The sequence below is a fragment of the Electrophorus electricus genome, chromosome 6, assembly GCF_041902795.1.
Source record: "Electrophorus electricus isolate QZ-2024a chromosome 6, ASM4190279v1, whole genome shotgun sequence".
NCBI lineage: Eukaryota > Metazoa > Chordata > Actinopteri > Gymnotiformes > Gymnotidae > Electrophorus > Electrophorus electricus.
The window spans coordinates 16364984-16381529 of record NC_137502.1 but is presented as its reverse complement, the minus strand read 5'-3'; the positions used below and the strand labels follow the sequence as shown (position 1 = coordinate 16381529).

Here is a 16546-nt window from a genome sequence, read left to right as displayed (position 1 = left end):
GAATTTCCCCCGTAAATGTTTATATTACTTGTACCTAGCAACCAACAACGCTAAAAGAAAATGGTCTGGGAACTTGTATGATTTTATTATGTTTGACACAGGGATAGTAGAGTGGAGGCACAGTAGAATGTATCAAAGTCCCTTACTTGTAGCTGAGGAAATAATTGTGGGCTTGGACATGTCTGCCAAGAGGAATATAATCAAGGGGTTATTTAGCATTTTTTCTGAGGATGTAGTTGTCATTACTGGAACAAAACCTTATGCAGTGCAGGGAGAAGGTACAATGAATGCACTCACTGACTGTATTCTTATGCAGTGTGTGTGTCTGTCAGCAGCTTTACTTAGTTAACCTCCATTTAATGAGTGACACCCTAATACCCTAGAAAAACTTCTGTTTGACTTTTTCACAGTCAAATATGGTAATAAATCAGTGATATACAAAAAAAGCTTCTAGTGTTCCTACTGCACCTTTCCTTATATATTTAATATGTGCCGTTTCAGCCATTTAACCTGTCTCTATGTATGAGCCATCTAACGTGTTTCTACATTGATCTTCCACTTGGCGTCTACCACTGAAAGATTCTTCCGCTACAAAACTGTCCCATGGAACCGGCAGCTGAGCGGTTAAGCTCAGCCTGAGGTTATGGCGAGCTGGTTGGAGTGGTTTTAAGGGCTGGAGGTAGGCATGAGTTCTGAGTCGGTCTCTCATCATCAGCTGTTGTTGGAGGAGCGCTCTGGCTTCAGCCTAATGGCCCAGGAGTTGGCAGAAACAACACTGCCACGACGGAGAATGCGGCAAGTGTACGTTCCCTCGTTGAACTCGTTGGCCACAATGCGAAGATCCCGGCCTTTGATGGATATGTATCCGGGTATGGAGGTCACCAGCTGCTCCCCATCTTTATACCAGCTGGGTGAGCAGGGGGGTGCATCATCAAACTGTCAGCTCACTGACTCACCAAGAAATGTACAAAGACATACTTTTCTGGACGGCTATAAAATAACTGACACTGGTTACAGTAGCTCCTAGCAACAAAATGGGTTGCAGTGTTTACAAAGTTTTAGGGCTTAAATCTGTTTCTTCTTCCCACTCGGTGTGAGCTGCAGTTCTTGTAGAGGTAATACCTGACTTTTGGAGGCACTCTTGTATTTTTGGTCCCACAGCGGAAGCCGACTACTTTCCCCCGAGGCACCACCTTGATCTTCACGTTGGCAGGGGGAGATGTAGGGGTAGTCACAGCATCCAGGGGCTCTGATGTACAAATAAGTCTTTCATATTTCAAAACTCTTAGTGTGTATCCTAAAAATACTCAGTAACTCTGTGGAAAATATAATGATGACACAGCATGTAATAATGAGTCTTGGAACAAGATTCCATTAGAGTCCACTTAAACTTTTTTTTTTTTTTTTTTTTTTTTGGTAGCTAGGATTTTTTTTCAAGGCTCTCACCATAACACAAGTCACACCGCTGAGGGCAGTGCTTTTTCATAAAGCTCCGTCTCCTTTCACAGAACCCCAGCCGGGCCCAGGGGTCACACACACGCTTCTTATCCAAGCAGCCTAAAACATAAGTGCATGCATTCTTTTAGTTTAATATGCATGTTTTTCACACACCTGGAAAAGGAATATAGTCTCTAACAGTCTGGACTCTTAACAAGCTCTTGAGCCCATGCAAGCAGACAAAAGAATAGCTTACATCACATGATCTGAAAGAAAGAGCACCTGCCCCCAAAAGGCTCCCTCTCTGTGATCACTGGAAGTGAATGCTTCATTTACCATAAAGACGCTGGATGCCCCAGATATCATCCTGAGCAACGTTGCGCTGCCCGGTGTAAGTGGCATTGGGGTGCATTAGAGCGTTGGGATCCCGTGAATGCCATAGCCCGAGAGCATGGCCAACCTCGTGGGCAGCAACCTGAACAAGATCGTTGAGCCACGCACCTGTGAAAGGAGGAAGGGTGAAGAAATAATCAGTCCAAAACACAGAAGGAGAAGAAAAGGGAGAGAGAGCCAAATGGAGCATAACAGATATACAGAGAGAGATGATGGTATGCTTAAACGAGCACACAGAGTAATGAACACCCCACCAATAAAACTCCAAACAAACTAATCACACTCCAGAGGGAGACTGCATACCCTGCTTCCAGCTAAAGCGAGACTTGCCCAGAATCCAGAACTCATGGTTGTCGAAGTGGATCTCTCCCCGGGGGGGCAGGAAGGCATGGGCCAGCTCTCCGTTCAGGCCATCAAAGCAGGGGTGCAGCGGTGACCCCCAGCAGTCGGTGTGATTGAATGTGTAGAAACCTGATCCCCAACATGTACCATGACACAACAAGCTTGGGCTTTTGGAAACTAATAGATCTGGAGCTAATCAGTGAATGTAAGCAATTTATTTCCAGAACAACAAGAAAATAACTCAAAATATTGAGACATGCAATATCGATTTGAATGACAGACTTGTTCTTTAAGTGTCTGATAGCAGCACTATTAGCTCTAAAAGGATATTATTTAAAATCATCAAGTATGGTGCAACTTTGTTGCTTGTTGTTTAGTTAGTAATATCTTCACACAGCCAAGCTCACCAATAATGATGTCAGCACTCTTGTTGGGCTTGGTGATTTCAGTAAAGGTTAGAGGGGAGACATCACTCCATTTATTGAAGGCAATCCTTATGGCTTTCCGGGTGTCATTCTTACTGAGGGTGTTGGGAAACTTTGTAATCCTTTAAGACAGAGAAGTACTAATTATCTGTATGCATGCACACTCATCTTCATTCTGTACATCTGCCATTTCCAAGTTCAAACATTAACAAGCATATGTATTTCCTCCCTTTATCCCTCTCCCCTTTCTCTGACTTCCTACTCTCATCCATCTGTGCCCTTTGATCCTCTGATCACTCAGCCGTCCCCTTTATGAAATGACCCACTGTGTGTCACCTGTGCCTTCAATGTTTCCTTTTACTTTAGCTGTTAATTCAGTTTGATTACGCACTGTAACACCCCAAATACCTCTCTACCTAACCTCGACCCTGAGGCTCACTTGTAAGTGATGTTAAAGTGCTCCCACTTGTAGCCCAGGGGGTTGATGGCGTAGCGTTTGGCCCGAGCCAGCGGCACTCTTGGGCTGTTGCCCCAGGAGTGCAGGAGGGGCTCCTGTAGTGGCTTGTTGACCTATCGATGGGTAAGAGAATACAAGAAGGGGAAAGCAACTGAGCTGAATTATTTGCTTCTCTGCTCACCTACATTTTAATCTACCCTTATTTAAACGTCACAATAACACTAAAAACTCCTGACTTATAAGAGTGCCGATAGGAAACAAACAGTCTATGCAACAATATAGCAAAGAAATCCTGAACAGATGTTGGCCCCTGTGCCAAGTCTCTTCCGATAGCCCTGTCCTCTGCCTGCTCATCTTAGTAACTGTGGACCTATGGCCAAGTGCTGAAATATCTGTCACCCATATGTGAACAAAATAACCCAGAACCCTTACCCCTCCTCCAAGTATTTTCAAGCCATTGAAACTAACTCTAAAAAAAAAAAGGTCTAGTCGTGATGAGCCTTCAATCAAATTTTAAATAACTTCTTTCGCACTTCACGTTATACTTAAGTGGTTTGCCAAACGGAGATGCTACGACTGATAAGATTTCACTCCATGATTTTGTCTAGCTTAGAGCATGATGTAAGCAGTTTAAATCATGCAGGCTTAATTACACAATCTAATAATACATAAATAACAATAGTGTAGTAATAAGCAACCGATTTAACAACTCTTACCGATTCTGTTCTCCCATCAACAAAAATAAGCAGCAACAATGCCAGAGGCACCATTTTTAACCAAATCCATCGCATCCCAAAAGCCGCTTGGTAAACTCAAAAGTTCTTTGCTCTGCTGGTTAACTTGAAGAAAACAGACGTTTCGATATGTATGTATATTCTTAACAATGCACGTTTCCTTCAAAAAATCGGTAGAACAGCGTGGCAGATTACTGCGGGGAAAGGCATATGCAAGTGTGCGCATTCGTGCGGTAGACAGACGCGGCTCGTTACCCCTGTCCCACCGTGTCTTAGGGGGCCGGCGGCGGCAGGGTGCGTGTCACCGCGGGACAGACCTGGAAAACTGTTCATACGGATGACATGACACGTGCTGCTTTTCAGAGACCGCAAAAGCTTTCCAAGGGTTTACGCATGTATTCTCCAACTTTCCCAAACGGCACCAACCACTTTTAAGTTTCCTTCTGAACTTTCGCCATCGCTTCAGAGCGCGAATCTGATCGTCCGTAAAGGCTGGGTGTGTGTGAAAGCGCCGCCCCGCTTCTATGTGACACTTGGGTACTCTGCATTTTCACGCTACTTGCAGCGTTACAGAGTTGGAACGCTGTTTCTGTGATTATAAAACTATTATTTAGAGGGCTGTATACCATGAAAAGATCGTATATTTGGAGGAAGCAATTTGTAGACCAGAAAACAGGTACGCCGGTGTGTTTAGGCAGGTTCCTTTCTGCTTTTGCACTAAGATATAATTGGATATAAGGGGAACAATATAAACTGGTCCACGTGCATTTTCTAACTTTTACGCTCACACCACCCGACCTGACACATTGACATGTGAGTAGTGTGAGCAGGAATTATCACCTCCTCTCACCTGCCCCACAAAAAATAGGACTATGCTTGGAAGAAGTTAAACCTCAAAGTGTGCAATAAAAAACTTACCAGAAACATTCACATTCTTAACATTCAAACCAGATCCACCAAGGCATGGCCTGGTCCACATTTCTGCTATTGGTGCTGTCTTAGGTGTTCTGCAAGTCAACTTCAAACAAAAGGGCTGACACCGGCATTTTAAAGGCCTGCAACTTATGCATGCATGGGCTGTACTCATTAAAAATACACTGTGGAGAATGAGGTGAATATTTGGCAATTGCGCAGTTTGGCGTAATGCATGGCGTCCCTGGCCAAATGGCCTTCAGTCTCTTACTAACGCCATTAGCCCATTTGACCCCCGGAGGGATGAAGGACAGTGTGTGATTTACCAAAGTGCTGCAATGCTGTTAAGTCAGGTCATTAGCAACAAAGCTCCGGTATTGACCAAAGTGAAATCATTACAATATGACGGATTTCATTAGGTCAAGGAATCATTTGTCCAAAGACTCTTGTATAACCTCCAGTTCAAAATTCATAGGACAAGTAAGAACGTTCTAACAAGAAGGTTTATAAGAACTATTTTAGTCTTGATTGTAAATCAGTTATTGCTAGATAATATAGAAAACAAATGAGTGGACATTATTTCTAAATAAAGTAACAAAAATCAGACAAAGACAATAGAAAACAGGTTTTTAACACTCAAGAGATGGGCACATTATCCCATGAAAGCATTCCGTTCTGACCTGAAAGTCTGGTTATTTAACAAAGATGTGTGTGACGGTGCTGAATTAACAGACTATGGGATTCCTGAAGGAGAAGACAAACATTGATTGGGCGAAGGACAACTGAAAAGCGGACTCATAACTTCCGCCCTTCATTTTGGCAGGGGGCCCGGAGGCTTGGCAGCTTGCCAGGTGACTGCAGAACCAGAGGCTGGTTGACCCTGTGTTGTCACTCACTCTGGGAAGGAGCAAGGAATGAAAGAAGAGGGAGGTGGAAGGGCAAAGTAGAGAAAGAGCGGCAAGACAGGAGCACCTCTTTCACGGGCCTTGAGAGACGAGACTTTAATTGGCCATCGATCCATCAGTCCGACCGTCCTTTGGCTCCAACAACCGATTAATGATTGGCCGTGACAGCAGGCCGAGCACACAGATGACCAGTTACTTCTGCATTTGCAGGCTCGTGCATACAAACCCAAAAGTATAACTTTGATGCATAGTGTCAACTCCTTCCTCTCAACCTTGAACATACTGTAACACAGGGTGCCCAAGGCCAGTCCTGGAGAACTATTGCCCTGCAGTTTATTTCCAACCCTAATGTTAATATTCGAGCCAGGTGTGCTAGACTAGGGTGGGAACTAAACTCTGCAGGGCCTGTAGCTTACCAGGACCAGATTTTTACACCTGTGCTATAACAATATACCCTCAGCTGCAAAGGTCTTGGTAGTACTACTCAATTTTCACAGTAAAGAAACCAAACAGTAGCAGTTTTTTTTCTTTTTATTAGGATTAACAAGACAAATCACAAAGTTACCAAATGAAGTGCACACACACCAAAGCTGAGGGATCAAGCCCCTAGGACCCTCACCATCTCTCAGAGCTGAAGAACACACAGACAGCAAGTCCCTGTCCGTGTCCAAACATAAAACAGGTTAGGAACATTTATAGTGTTATCTGAACACTGCAGTCAGAACACAGGCACAAACATGTCAATGGCAGAGGGCAACCCAGTTTTCAGTGGAAGCAGGCTTAAACAAGGCAGTAAGTCTCACTGAGAGTGAAATAAAAATTCCTTTACCTCCATCTTTCTTTTTTTGGGGGGGAGATCACAATATCTGAAACTGGCATGAGGAACAGAGAGAGAGAGAGAGAGAGAGAGAGAGAGAGTTCATACTTCCATCCAACTCTGCCAAAATCTCAGTGAGCAGGGAAAAATTCAAGTTACCCTGAAACTGAGTTAAGCCCTGGTTCAGTTTCAAAGGAATGCCAGTAGCTCATCTGCTGTGGCTTCTCTGGCCCTTTTGAATCCACATTCAGTTATACTATCACATTTGTGCCATAAATCTTAAGAGGAAAAATAGTATTTGGAGAAACACTGGGGGGGGGGGGGGGTTTGAGAAGAGGGCGACATCAGTGCACTGGAGAAATAAAAGGTATACGTTAAACCTCCCGTAAACAACCTGGTCAACACCCAAGCACATTTGGGGGCAGACAAAAGTGAAATTCCTGAGAGATGTTGGGGGACCCCCTGCTACAGAGGCTCACTCTCCTCACAGACACACAATCAGCTCTGACAAAACCCAAAGCAGAAACTGTCCTACATTAGCCTGGCAGTTCACTTTTACCCCTTTATGGTGTATATAATTTGTATACACATACATACAGCTGGGATTATTCTATTAGTATTTTGTTGCTTTACATCTCATTTCTGAGAATTTTGGTCACACAGAGAAAGTCTGGCAAACACAACAGTAAAGACCAAAGCAGACAACTGTTGCTCAATATTAGTTATATGACAAAATATTTCTGAGGCAGCCTGAAGTACAGCCAGTGAAAAAGAATATAAGTGATACAAGTTGGGGCAAGAGCATTGATGAATACACAAAAACACTGCTTAAAAAGACATGGACAATATCCAGTTTAACAATGCCTAATATACCTGGTGTGAAGGGAAAAAAAGAGACCTCATGTATAAAGGAAAAAGGTGTACAATTTATGGTGTTCATTAGCCAACAACATTACAGCATAAAGTACAAACACCAAACAGATTTGTGTGGGATTGATGGGAGTTTAAAAGAAGCCGTATCAACATTGATGATGCCTGTGCACAGAAGCACAGGTTCATTGCTAATCACTTGTTAGGGTGAATGGGACCAATGCCCCACCGCTCCCAGCAATCAGTGGGGGGGGGTCAGGAATGCACATGGTCAAATCAGAGGAGGAAGAATTGGTGGACTGATAGAAAAGGGGCCTCATCTTATAGCAGGTTATTACATATGAAGGAGGAAGGGACGATAATGAAGGGAAACGAGTCTTTCATATTCTTTGTTCATCAACATGTCTAAACTTTAAATCTATTTTTTTTTTTATCCACAGGACAAGTCTGTATTATCTTAATGATGATTATTTTTAAATCTTTTGTCCCTTCCCCCCATAATTGTTTTATGTTGTTGGTGGGAAAAGGAGAGAGGAGGGAGCAAGACAATGAGTGAAGGCCAACATTCTGCACCTCTTCTCCCCCCATGCCTTGCCATCCCTCCTCCTCCTCTCCTCGTTGTGTGGGCTGGAAGGCCACCGTTAGCAGCGTGTCTCGTAGATGCCGCTGCGACCGATGTAGCGGACCCATTTAATCACGTCGTGGTCGCTGTAGTTCAGCTTGGGCTCAAACACTTTCAGGTAGCGAACCTTGAGGCCAGAGGGGGCGAAGGGCACCTGGATGGGAGGAACCAAGTGTTCATCAGCATGCACAAAACACCAAAGAAGCCATACATGAAAAGAAAAGGAGTAAATGGAATGCAAGGATAAAAGCACTCAGGTTATTGAGCTCCTTACACCACTTGGGCTTGACGTAGGAATGCAATTCATGCTTGTGTGTAGTGTATGCGGACGAGTTAACCCAAATTCCAGCTTGATCTACGCCCTTGGGAACTCGATCAGGGGACCAAACTGACCTCAAAGTTCATCGAGATGGGTGGACGTGCCCATTTTTTCTTGTCATTGGTGGGCAGCAGCTCAATCTCAGCACTGATCTGGGACTCTTTCATACCTGCCATGCGCTTAATTCTGTGGGCAGAGTGATTAACATGGTTGAAGCGCGCCAATATAAGCAGGAGAACTGGGAGCAGTCAAGGACATCAGCCTCCAGTTTGGGAGAGCAATGCAGAGCTTCTGCCTCACTTAACACACCCAACTCAACTCATCACCCAATTACCAATGCCTTCACCAACTGCATTCCATGTTGCTGCGACATGGGACATACTGATCTCTGGAGGACCTGTGCCTGGAAGCTCTGATGTACACATCACTTGAGAGCATGCACATGCAACTTACTTCCATACGATGGCGTTCTCACTGGCCTTGTACTTGGCTTTTCCTTTCATGCAGATCACCTGCACACCACTGGTGTTGAGAGGGGTGGGGATGCGCACCTGAGACATAGAACGTTATACAGTACCTCAATTAGTGCTGGGTTTGCTGTTTCAAATGTCATTATTACATGCAATACCTACTGCTTTGCATTAAACTCATCTTAACTCAGAGTGGGTGCACCCACATTTTCTATCATGCAACTTTCAAAGATCTCCAGACCCTCACAAAGCAACCTTAGCCAGGATATTAGCCACTAGAAGTCGTTAGCTACAGCCTGCAAATTTTTTTTTCTTAAACAAACCATCTGCATGTTTGTATCTAACTGATGTAGTGGATCTGATCTGCTGTGTAACAAATTAGGAGCCACAAAACACACATTTCCTCTTAGAATCTGATAGAACAAGGCAAGAAAACCATTTCCCCATCAGCCATGTTCTCTGGTGTGGTGAAAACACCCTCAAAGTTCACCTCTATCTTCTGCGCCAGCAGCGAGGGTTTGAAGTTGGACTTGATGACCACCTTCACCTCCAACTTGGTGCGGCCCACCTCCCTGACCAGGGGGATGACGCGGAACGGAAGAATAATGTCCTTAGTAGTGCGGTACCTACAGCAAGCACACGTGGGGGTTAGTACAGCTCAACAAGCACAAGGACGTGTGATGTATACATATAGACAAATGCTCGCATGTGCGCATGCACGTACCGCATGAGCTCATACTCTCCATCCGGGGGAATGAAGCTGATGCTTCGCTCTGAGTCAAACTTGCTGAGCCGTACACACTGGTGGAAGGTGCAGTCATCAATGGCTATGGACTGCTTCCCACTACTGCGAATGCGCACACACACACTTGCATCAACTAACATAGGACTTGAGGCAAGAGCAGTGTGTGTGTGTGTGAGCAATGCACTGAAGTAATTTGTGCTCCCACTACTTTGACCACAACAAAATCAAAATTCAAAATTCCTTTTGTAGTGTTCTGCAAGCGCTTTCTCTATAGAGAAGTATTCAGTAAGCCGTGTTGTGGTCAGAGGTCGGGAAAGTGAGGGGTTTATGGGTGTAATAAAATGTCTCATATGCACATAGACTTATACAAACAAGAAGAGAGATGGTGAACCAACCATTCTACTAAAGATGTTGACAGGGTATGGGTGGGGCAGCGGTGGTGGCTAATTTTTAAAAAAAATTTTTTTACAAAAAGGACAGGACAGAAATTCATGAGTTCAAAAAAAGTGAAGATCTTTAATACTGGACACAAATAACTAAACACAGAAAGACCTCACCTTATTAGTATGTTTTTCCAAATACTAACAGAGAAACGTAGCCAGCAGAGGCACACTTGTGCCGTGCCATGCAAGTTATTCCAGCACAAAAGAGCCTAGTCCTACATCATGACACAAACACACCTGACTTGACAGACACTAATACAGGACAATAAGCAGATGGAACACTAGCTCAGTTCAGGAGTGAGAGGTACGCTACCTGCCCCCCAACTCACTGCAGTCCGGCAAAGAGAGAGAAAGAAGAAAACGGCACACAACAAAAATAAAGAGAACAGAGGATGAACTGAAGGACAAAGCGCTGGCAATAGCAGTAGAAACTGAAGAGAAGCTACTACTTAAGACACATACCAGCACACCAACGCAATAAACGGCCAGGACAGAAAATGTGACCATGCAAGACACCACTGGGATCCTCGGCAACCTCACCACATTGGGTTCACTTTATTTATTATTTTCTTACGTAGATATGACATGATAATTATATTCTCAAGCCTTGAGTCTTACCACTGACTTGAGAAAAGCACAGGCATAAAACAGGCACGGTGTATTGTCGGCATGTCCATACCTCTTGCCTGCGTCATCGGTAGTGCCTCCCTTGCCCTGCTTGTCAATGACGATCTTGTCATTCATGCCAAATTTGCACTCGGGCATCCCGCTCAAGTAGCTCTTCATGACCACGCGGCCCGAGACGTGTGCGCTCAGGACTTGACCTGCATCCAGACACGGTCATTACAGACTGCACCACAGGCACAGGGTGTGCCAATGGCCGTCCACGCTGCTCTCAACGCTTGGTCCTCTTAACTCCAGATCAGCAACAATAATAATAATTAACAAAATAAATAAATAAATCCATATACTTGTTTAGCACCCTTCACACTCAAAATGCAGCACTTGGTGCTTCGCAATATATGCTAAAATCTATAGCAAAATGACATAGGAAGGCTTAAGGAAAATAAACTGAAAATAAGATGAAATAATAAAAATAAAAAAAAGTTACTGATGTGCCAGAGGGATTCAAAACGTGAACTGTGGAGTGAGCGAGGGAAGCGCTTGCTGAGCGCTAGAGTCAGGGGCATTACCCTGCGGTGACATCAGCAGGTTCACGCTCTCCAGGACATCCAGAAAGAGCTCATTGCGGCGGTACTTGATGCCTTCACGCCTCCATCCTATCTGCCCAGTCACCTGACTGGTGATCTGGGACTGCTCCTCTTTTGTCTGGAGGACAGGAGAGCAAGAGGTGGGCTCAAAATAACTGACAGAAGCTAACCATTTAAGGTCCATTACTGATTTATTTTAATGTATTCGATAACAAAAACAGATTTAACAGAGCTTACATGATGCTAGACGGCAGCATTTAGAAGTGGTCAGACCAGGCAGTGTAGGGAGGGAGAGAAACATTACAAAACAGTTTTCATAAAACTAAGCAAACGAATATCAGTAATTGGGAAGTTACTTTAGATATGCATTTCACCAAGCTACTAACTATTCTCCACTACAAGCAATGAAGGCACTTCAGTGAGCACCACAGCACCAAAAAACCCCAAAACAAAACAACCTTGCACAAGCTGGCTACTTTTATTATCGAACTAAGCTGCGTCTTCAATGACACCTGCTAGCCACTCCTAAACTGAAGGCAAAAAGCTTGCCAGCCCAATTATCAACAACAACAACCAATACAAATGCCACCTCATTTAAAGTGGGCAAAGTGGCAAGTAGCATTTGGCTCCTCCCACCTGGCTCTTGATCCCCTGCTGAGTGATGAATGTCTTGAGCGCACCAGTCTCCGAGTTCTGGGGGTAGCCAAAGTCCAGGATCTCTACAGGTGGGGGGAGATGACCAATCAGTGAACATGCGTTCATCCAATACATGGACACACACTCAAGACCATCAGCGAGTATTCTTCTCGGTACTCTAAAATGAAGAGCAGCTTAAGTTAAGACAGTCGCAACATCGGCCTTGAGGATTGGGGAGCTGTTGCTCTGTCGACGCTGTATTTTCTTTAGGCTTTGATTTTCCCATCTAGAAGTCATAAAAATCAAAACCTAAAAAAACAACAGCACAGCAGAAGCTGCAGGCACAGCTTGGAGAACTGCAGTGATACTAGAAAAAAGCAGAAGTCTAGACAGAAGGAGGGAACAGGTTCTACTTTCCATGACTAACTCCAGAGAACGAATGCACAACGGGAGTAAAAATATAATGTAATTACATTACGTCTTACAACTATAGCAATATAATAAAACTGGTGAACCATTACTGTAACAGTTAAAGGCTGGTTTACATTACCTAGAACAAAATTATTTAGACTCACACCCATAGAACTCTGACCCACCTCATAGTTCAGTATGCTCACAAAAAAGCAGTAGGGACTTGTTATAAAGATCAATTTGCACACAAACCTTACACAATACCACTACTGCAAAGAGGAATACAGCAACAAATGACATACACACCCATACATTTGGCTTAAGAAAATGTCAACATTTTTCACCATCTTCTCAAAGCAGAGCGAGACAGCCTAATATAGGCAGGCATACACTGCTGGTCTTCAAATTATATTGCATTGCATGCATAACTGGTAGATCCCCGGATATGTGCAGCAAGTCCAGTTCTTAGTTACTTTTAAATAGCACCCATCTAGTCAAATGTAGGAACACAAATAGGCTAGTACAGTCCGAACAGTAGCCATCAAGTTAAATGGTAAAAAAAAAATGTGCTAACAACTTTTTAAATTGCTCATTCACAATTCACACAACTCAAACTGTTGTTGGGATTACTTTTGGGTTATGAGTAAGATACCTTTAAAAAGGTAACAGCACAGTCAAGAAACAAACAAATAAATGAAAATCTCAAACGATTTTTTTTTTTTTACCGTCCAGCAGCTCATAGATCAGCACAAAGTTGTTCTTGATGTTCTCTTCACTGATTTTGCCAAAATAGGCGGTCATGACGTCACACATCTTGTAGAGGAACTCGAACACCATGGCAGCGTTGACGTTCTGCTTGGTGACGGCGGCTAGCCAGATATTAGAGCGCTTGACGTGAAAGAAGCTGGTGCGGGCGATGTTGGTGACGGGCGAGCGCACCTGCTGCCGTGCATGGATCACGTTCACGCGGAACGCGTCCACTGCGTTCCTCCTGCAAAAGAGAGGCACAGCCAGGAGAGCGAGTGCCAACACACACACACACATGAACGCTGAGAAGCATGGGGGTGGGGGGACTGAGGAGTGGAGAGACGGACAATAAAGAAAGAAGGGATACAAATACATACTACCCCCCCACCCCTCAACAAGACACAGAACCATGCAGTCTGAAGAGAATGCACTAGATGACAAAACGCATGAACAGTCTGGAGAGTATCCAAATTCATATTTGAAGCAGTGCAGACAGTGAACGCTCATCAGCCCAGCTGCAACACACACACCCTCTGTGTTCACAGCTTGGCAAGTGCTAAGAAACAGCTCACCTGGCGCATACTCATTCACATCACTAACTGGATTGGACACATGGCTGAGATCGTTTCTCTTTGCCATGCTTATGCACATCATAATGATAACGAGGCATGTGATAGCATAAAATAATCATAAGCCATAACATCTGGTCATGGGAATCTTTTCTCCCCTGCAACTATGGTATCCCGATGGTCTGTTCATTACATATCAGAATCTCCTTGCCACCTACCCTTGGAGCAGCTCCTCACTTTCAGGGTTGTTCAGCTCATACTAGTGACTCAGTCACTCAGACGTACACACACACACACTAAGATTCTGCGACAAGAAGCAGTCAAGGCAGTGATTTCCACACTCGTTGTAACCATAGCAACCCTGATTTGTACAGTCAGTGTCTGAGCTTTCAGGAACATTCACATCTTTTGGGGGTATTAAAACTTCTTGCACATACAAGTGCTGTAAGGGGTTCTCTTTGGTTTCAAATAAATTACTCTCAGCTCCTTGCAAAATGTATTCTAGCATTTCCACCTCTCTATCCCTGGTGGTATGGAGGGAAGGGGGGGGGGAGATTGGTGGAGAGACAAGGCTGCAGATAACATTCTGTTGAGCTTTCTGGCTACCAGACTGAGAAACACAATCAGCAGCTGAACTCATCTCATACATTCCTGCACAGCCGTCTCACACACAGAAAACAAAAGCACAAAGAATTAAAGAGGGAGAAACGGAGATGAAGAAGAAGAAGGAAGGTGGGGAAATGAGAAAGTGCAGGAGCACAGGCAAGGTTAGAATGTTCCCAGTACATGATGTGACATGTCAGAGACAAACACAATGTTTGCCTTTATCTCTCACAAACACATACCACACCACCTCACACCCACACCCTACAAGTTATCTAGGATGAAAATGAACATTGTACTTAAATCCATCAATGACAAGAATTATCTGCCAATATCCCATTTTAACCTCCCATTTAAGCCATCATTTCCTCTGCCTTTGTGATAAGACATTGAGGGGCTGAGCGGACCTCACCCTATGTCATCACGGTAGACACGGGAAATCAGCACCTCGCCCTTGTGGTTGTAGATGAAAAGTCCTCCGATCATGGTGGCAGCCCGTCTTAGTGTTCACCGGCCATGGTGAGAAATCTGCATGGAAGAGAACGGGGTTCAAGACAAAGTGACCCGACGTGACAGGAGCCTCCGCCACAAACACGGAAGCTACATCAAACCAGGAATGAGTGTGACATAGTGGGCCAGTGTGATCTTGAGCAACTATATGCAATTACTTCAAAAAGGGAATTTGGCAGTAAGACAAGGCTGATTTTGAAGCAAAATCAGGGAAACCTGATATGAATAAAGCAGTCCGACACCTCAATTTCTAACCACCGTTGACAGTTACAAATATAGTGGTCACAGAACCAATTTTGTCCCTAGTCTTTTTAGTTTAAAAAAATGTTATACAACCATACAAGGATATTTTCAATTCAAGAGCAAACTGCACCAGGCTTATAAAATAGAAATGCTGCTGTTTATTAACTATGCTACAGTGAAGGGATCGCTAATGCACAATTCACAATTACACAAACAATTTTACCCAACATCTCTCTTTACAAGAAAAATATGGCCCACTTAAGTCTCACTACTTTGGATTCAACATTCAACTCTGTTCTTTTAGGAAGGCCTAAACACACACCTAGTAAATACACTCAAGGAGAGAAATATGAGCACAAACATAAGATACACAAATTACTATAAGGAAGTAAAGCAAAATGTTTGAGAAATCGTAAATTTTAAAAAGGTACCAGAAAGTAATACATCACCTCACAAATGAAACTTGGTCACTTAATCATATACGGCCCTTGCTTAACTTAAACGATGGCACCTTATAGTCTACTTGTGGAAATTATAAAAACTTGTATATTCCATAGCGCCCATGTTTTAAAAAAAAGTACAAATAAATCTTAGACCAAAAATGCTCCTGTCCTTGACCACCACATCCAGGTGACGTCCAAGGGTCTGGGTGTACATACAAACTGATGACAGACCCCCAAGAACTGTGCATGTGCATAAATGTTATACCGACGGTGTTTAAAAAACGCACCCACCAAACAAGTGAACGCGCAGGTTAACGGCAAGGCTTGTATAACGTTAGAAATCGCTAGCCAAATACGGACTTCATAAACCGCTAACTTACCTCCACGATTCCAACATTCAGCTCGAAACTGATTACAGCGGCAAGTAGCACAGTGCAGCACGACATACAGCTCCCTTACGTTTTGCCGCGATGATAGTAAGCAGTAATCTTAGGATATATTTCAAGGAACCGCAGCATCCAACATGTCCGCCGCCGTCCCAGTAACGGACCAGCCCACTGCGACGGCTGGGCTTGCCAAGAGGATTAGCAGGCGAGCTACCCGACACCGGCCGCTCAATGAAATTCATTACACTGCAGCCTACACCGACGCCGCTACTATAATTTGGATTAATATTTGTCCCGATTACGATTACCCATGCCAAACTCTACATGCAATCAAATGAATGTGTAATTTCAAAGCGAAATTCGCGACAAGTTAAAACTGATTAAAATGTCTGCCTGACCGGAAAAATATCTGACCATCACTGCTGGGTTAGCCGTGAACTCGCTATGCTACGATACGAGTTAACCTAGCTATTCCGTGATAAGCAAGCTCCATCGACTGCCTTTATTGACGTTATAACTATATTGGTATATGTATTATCTTAATTAAAATAGTTTCTAGATAATCCATAAATAACCTGTTTGTTCCCATGCTTTAATTTCGGCACAATAATACTAGCTAGCTTGGTTAGCTAGCAACTAATCATAGCTAGCAAACCTAGCTTGCTAAGACCCAATTTATTCTTTCAATTGAACTGTGACGGATTTGTTTAGTAAAATTCAGTCAACAGTTAAAATACCTCTCACTTACCAGCAACTGTCTGACTGCCCAAAACGGGGCTTGTTTCACCCCAATAGCAGTAGCTTTATAGCACTTACTCAGACAGTGCTCTCCCCAAGCTCTGCGGTCACTGATCAGTCATCCTGTTCAAGATGTCGACCGCTCCCTCCTTCCACAC

The 16546-nt window shown here is 43.8% G+C and overlaps 2 protein-coding genes across 2 annotated transcripts; both read right to left on the bottom strand.

Annotated features, from left to right (window-relative positions):
• Nucleotides 1-228: 228 nt before the first annotated feature.
• On the bottom strand, nucleotides 229-4239 carry mmp23bb (matrix metallopeptidase 23bb). The gene is made up of 8 exons (XM_027009379.3): nucleotides 3771-4239; nucleotides 3037-3167; nucleotides 2580-2719; nucleotides 2134-2301; nucleotides 1774-1938; nucleotides 1447-1557; nucleotides 1123-1249; nucleotides 229-907 (listed from the first exon to the last, which is right to left on the bottom strand). Exons 1-8 carry the CDS (start codon nucleotides 3843-3845, stop codon nucleotides 712-714), a joined length of 1113 nt encoding a protein of 370 aa, XP_026865180.2. The 5' UTR covers nucleotides 3846-4239; the 3' UTR covers nucleotides 229-711.
• A 1882-nt stretch (nucleotides 4240-6121) lies between these two features.
• Nucleotides 6122-16546, bottom strand: ap2m1b (adaptor related protein complex 2 subunit mu 1b). Its single transcript, XM_027009348.3, has 13 exons — nucleotides 16399-16546; nucleotides 14481-14596; nucleotides 12875-13140; nucleotides 11739-11821; nucleotides 11340-11345; nucleotides 11085-11220; nucleotides 10571-10715; nucleotides 10205-10219; nucleotides 9428-9550; nucleotides 9194-9329; nucleotides 8687-8784; nucleotides 8308-8419; nucleotides 6122-8068 (listed from the first exon to the last, which is right to left on the bottom strand). Exons 2-13 carry the CDS (start codon nucleotides 14552-14554, stop codon nucleotides 7934-7936), a joined length of 1329 nt encoding a protein of 442 aa, XP_026865149.2. The 5' UTR covers nucleotides 14555-14596; nucleotides 16399-16546; the 3' UTR covers nucleotides 6122-7933.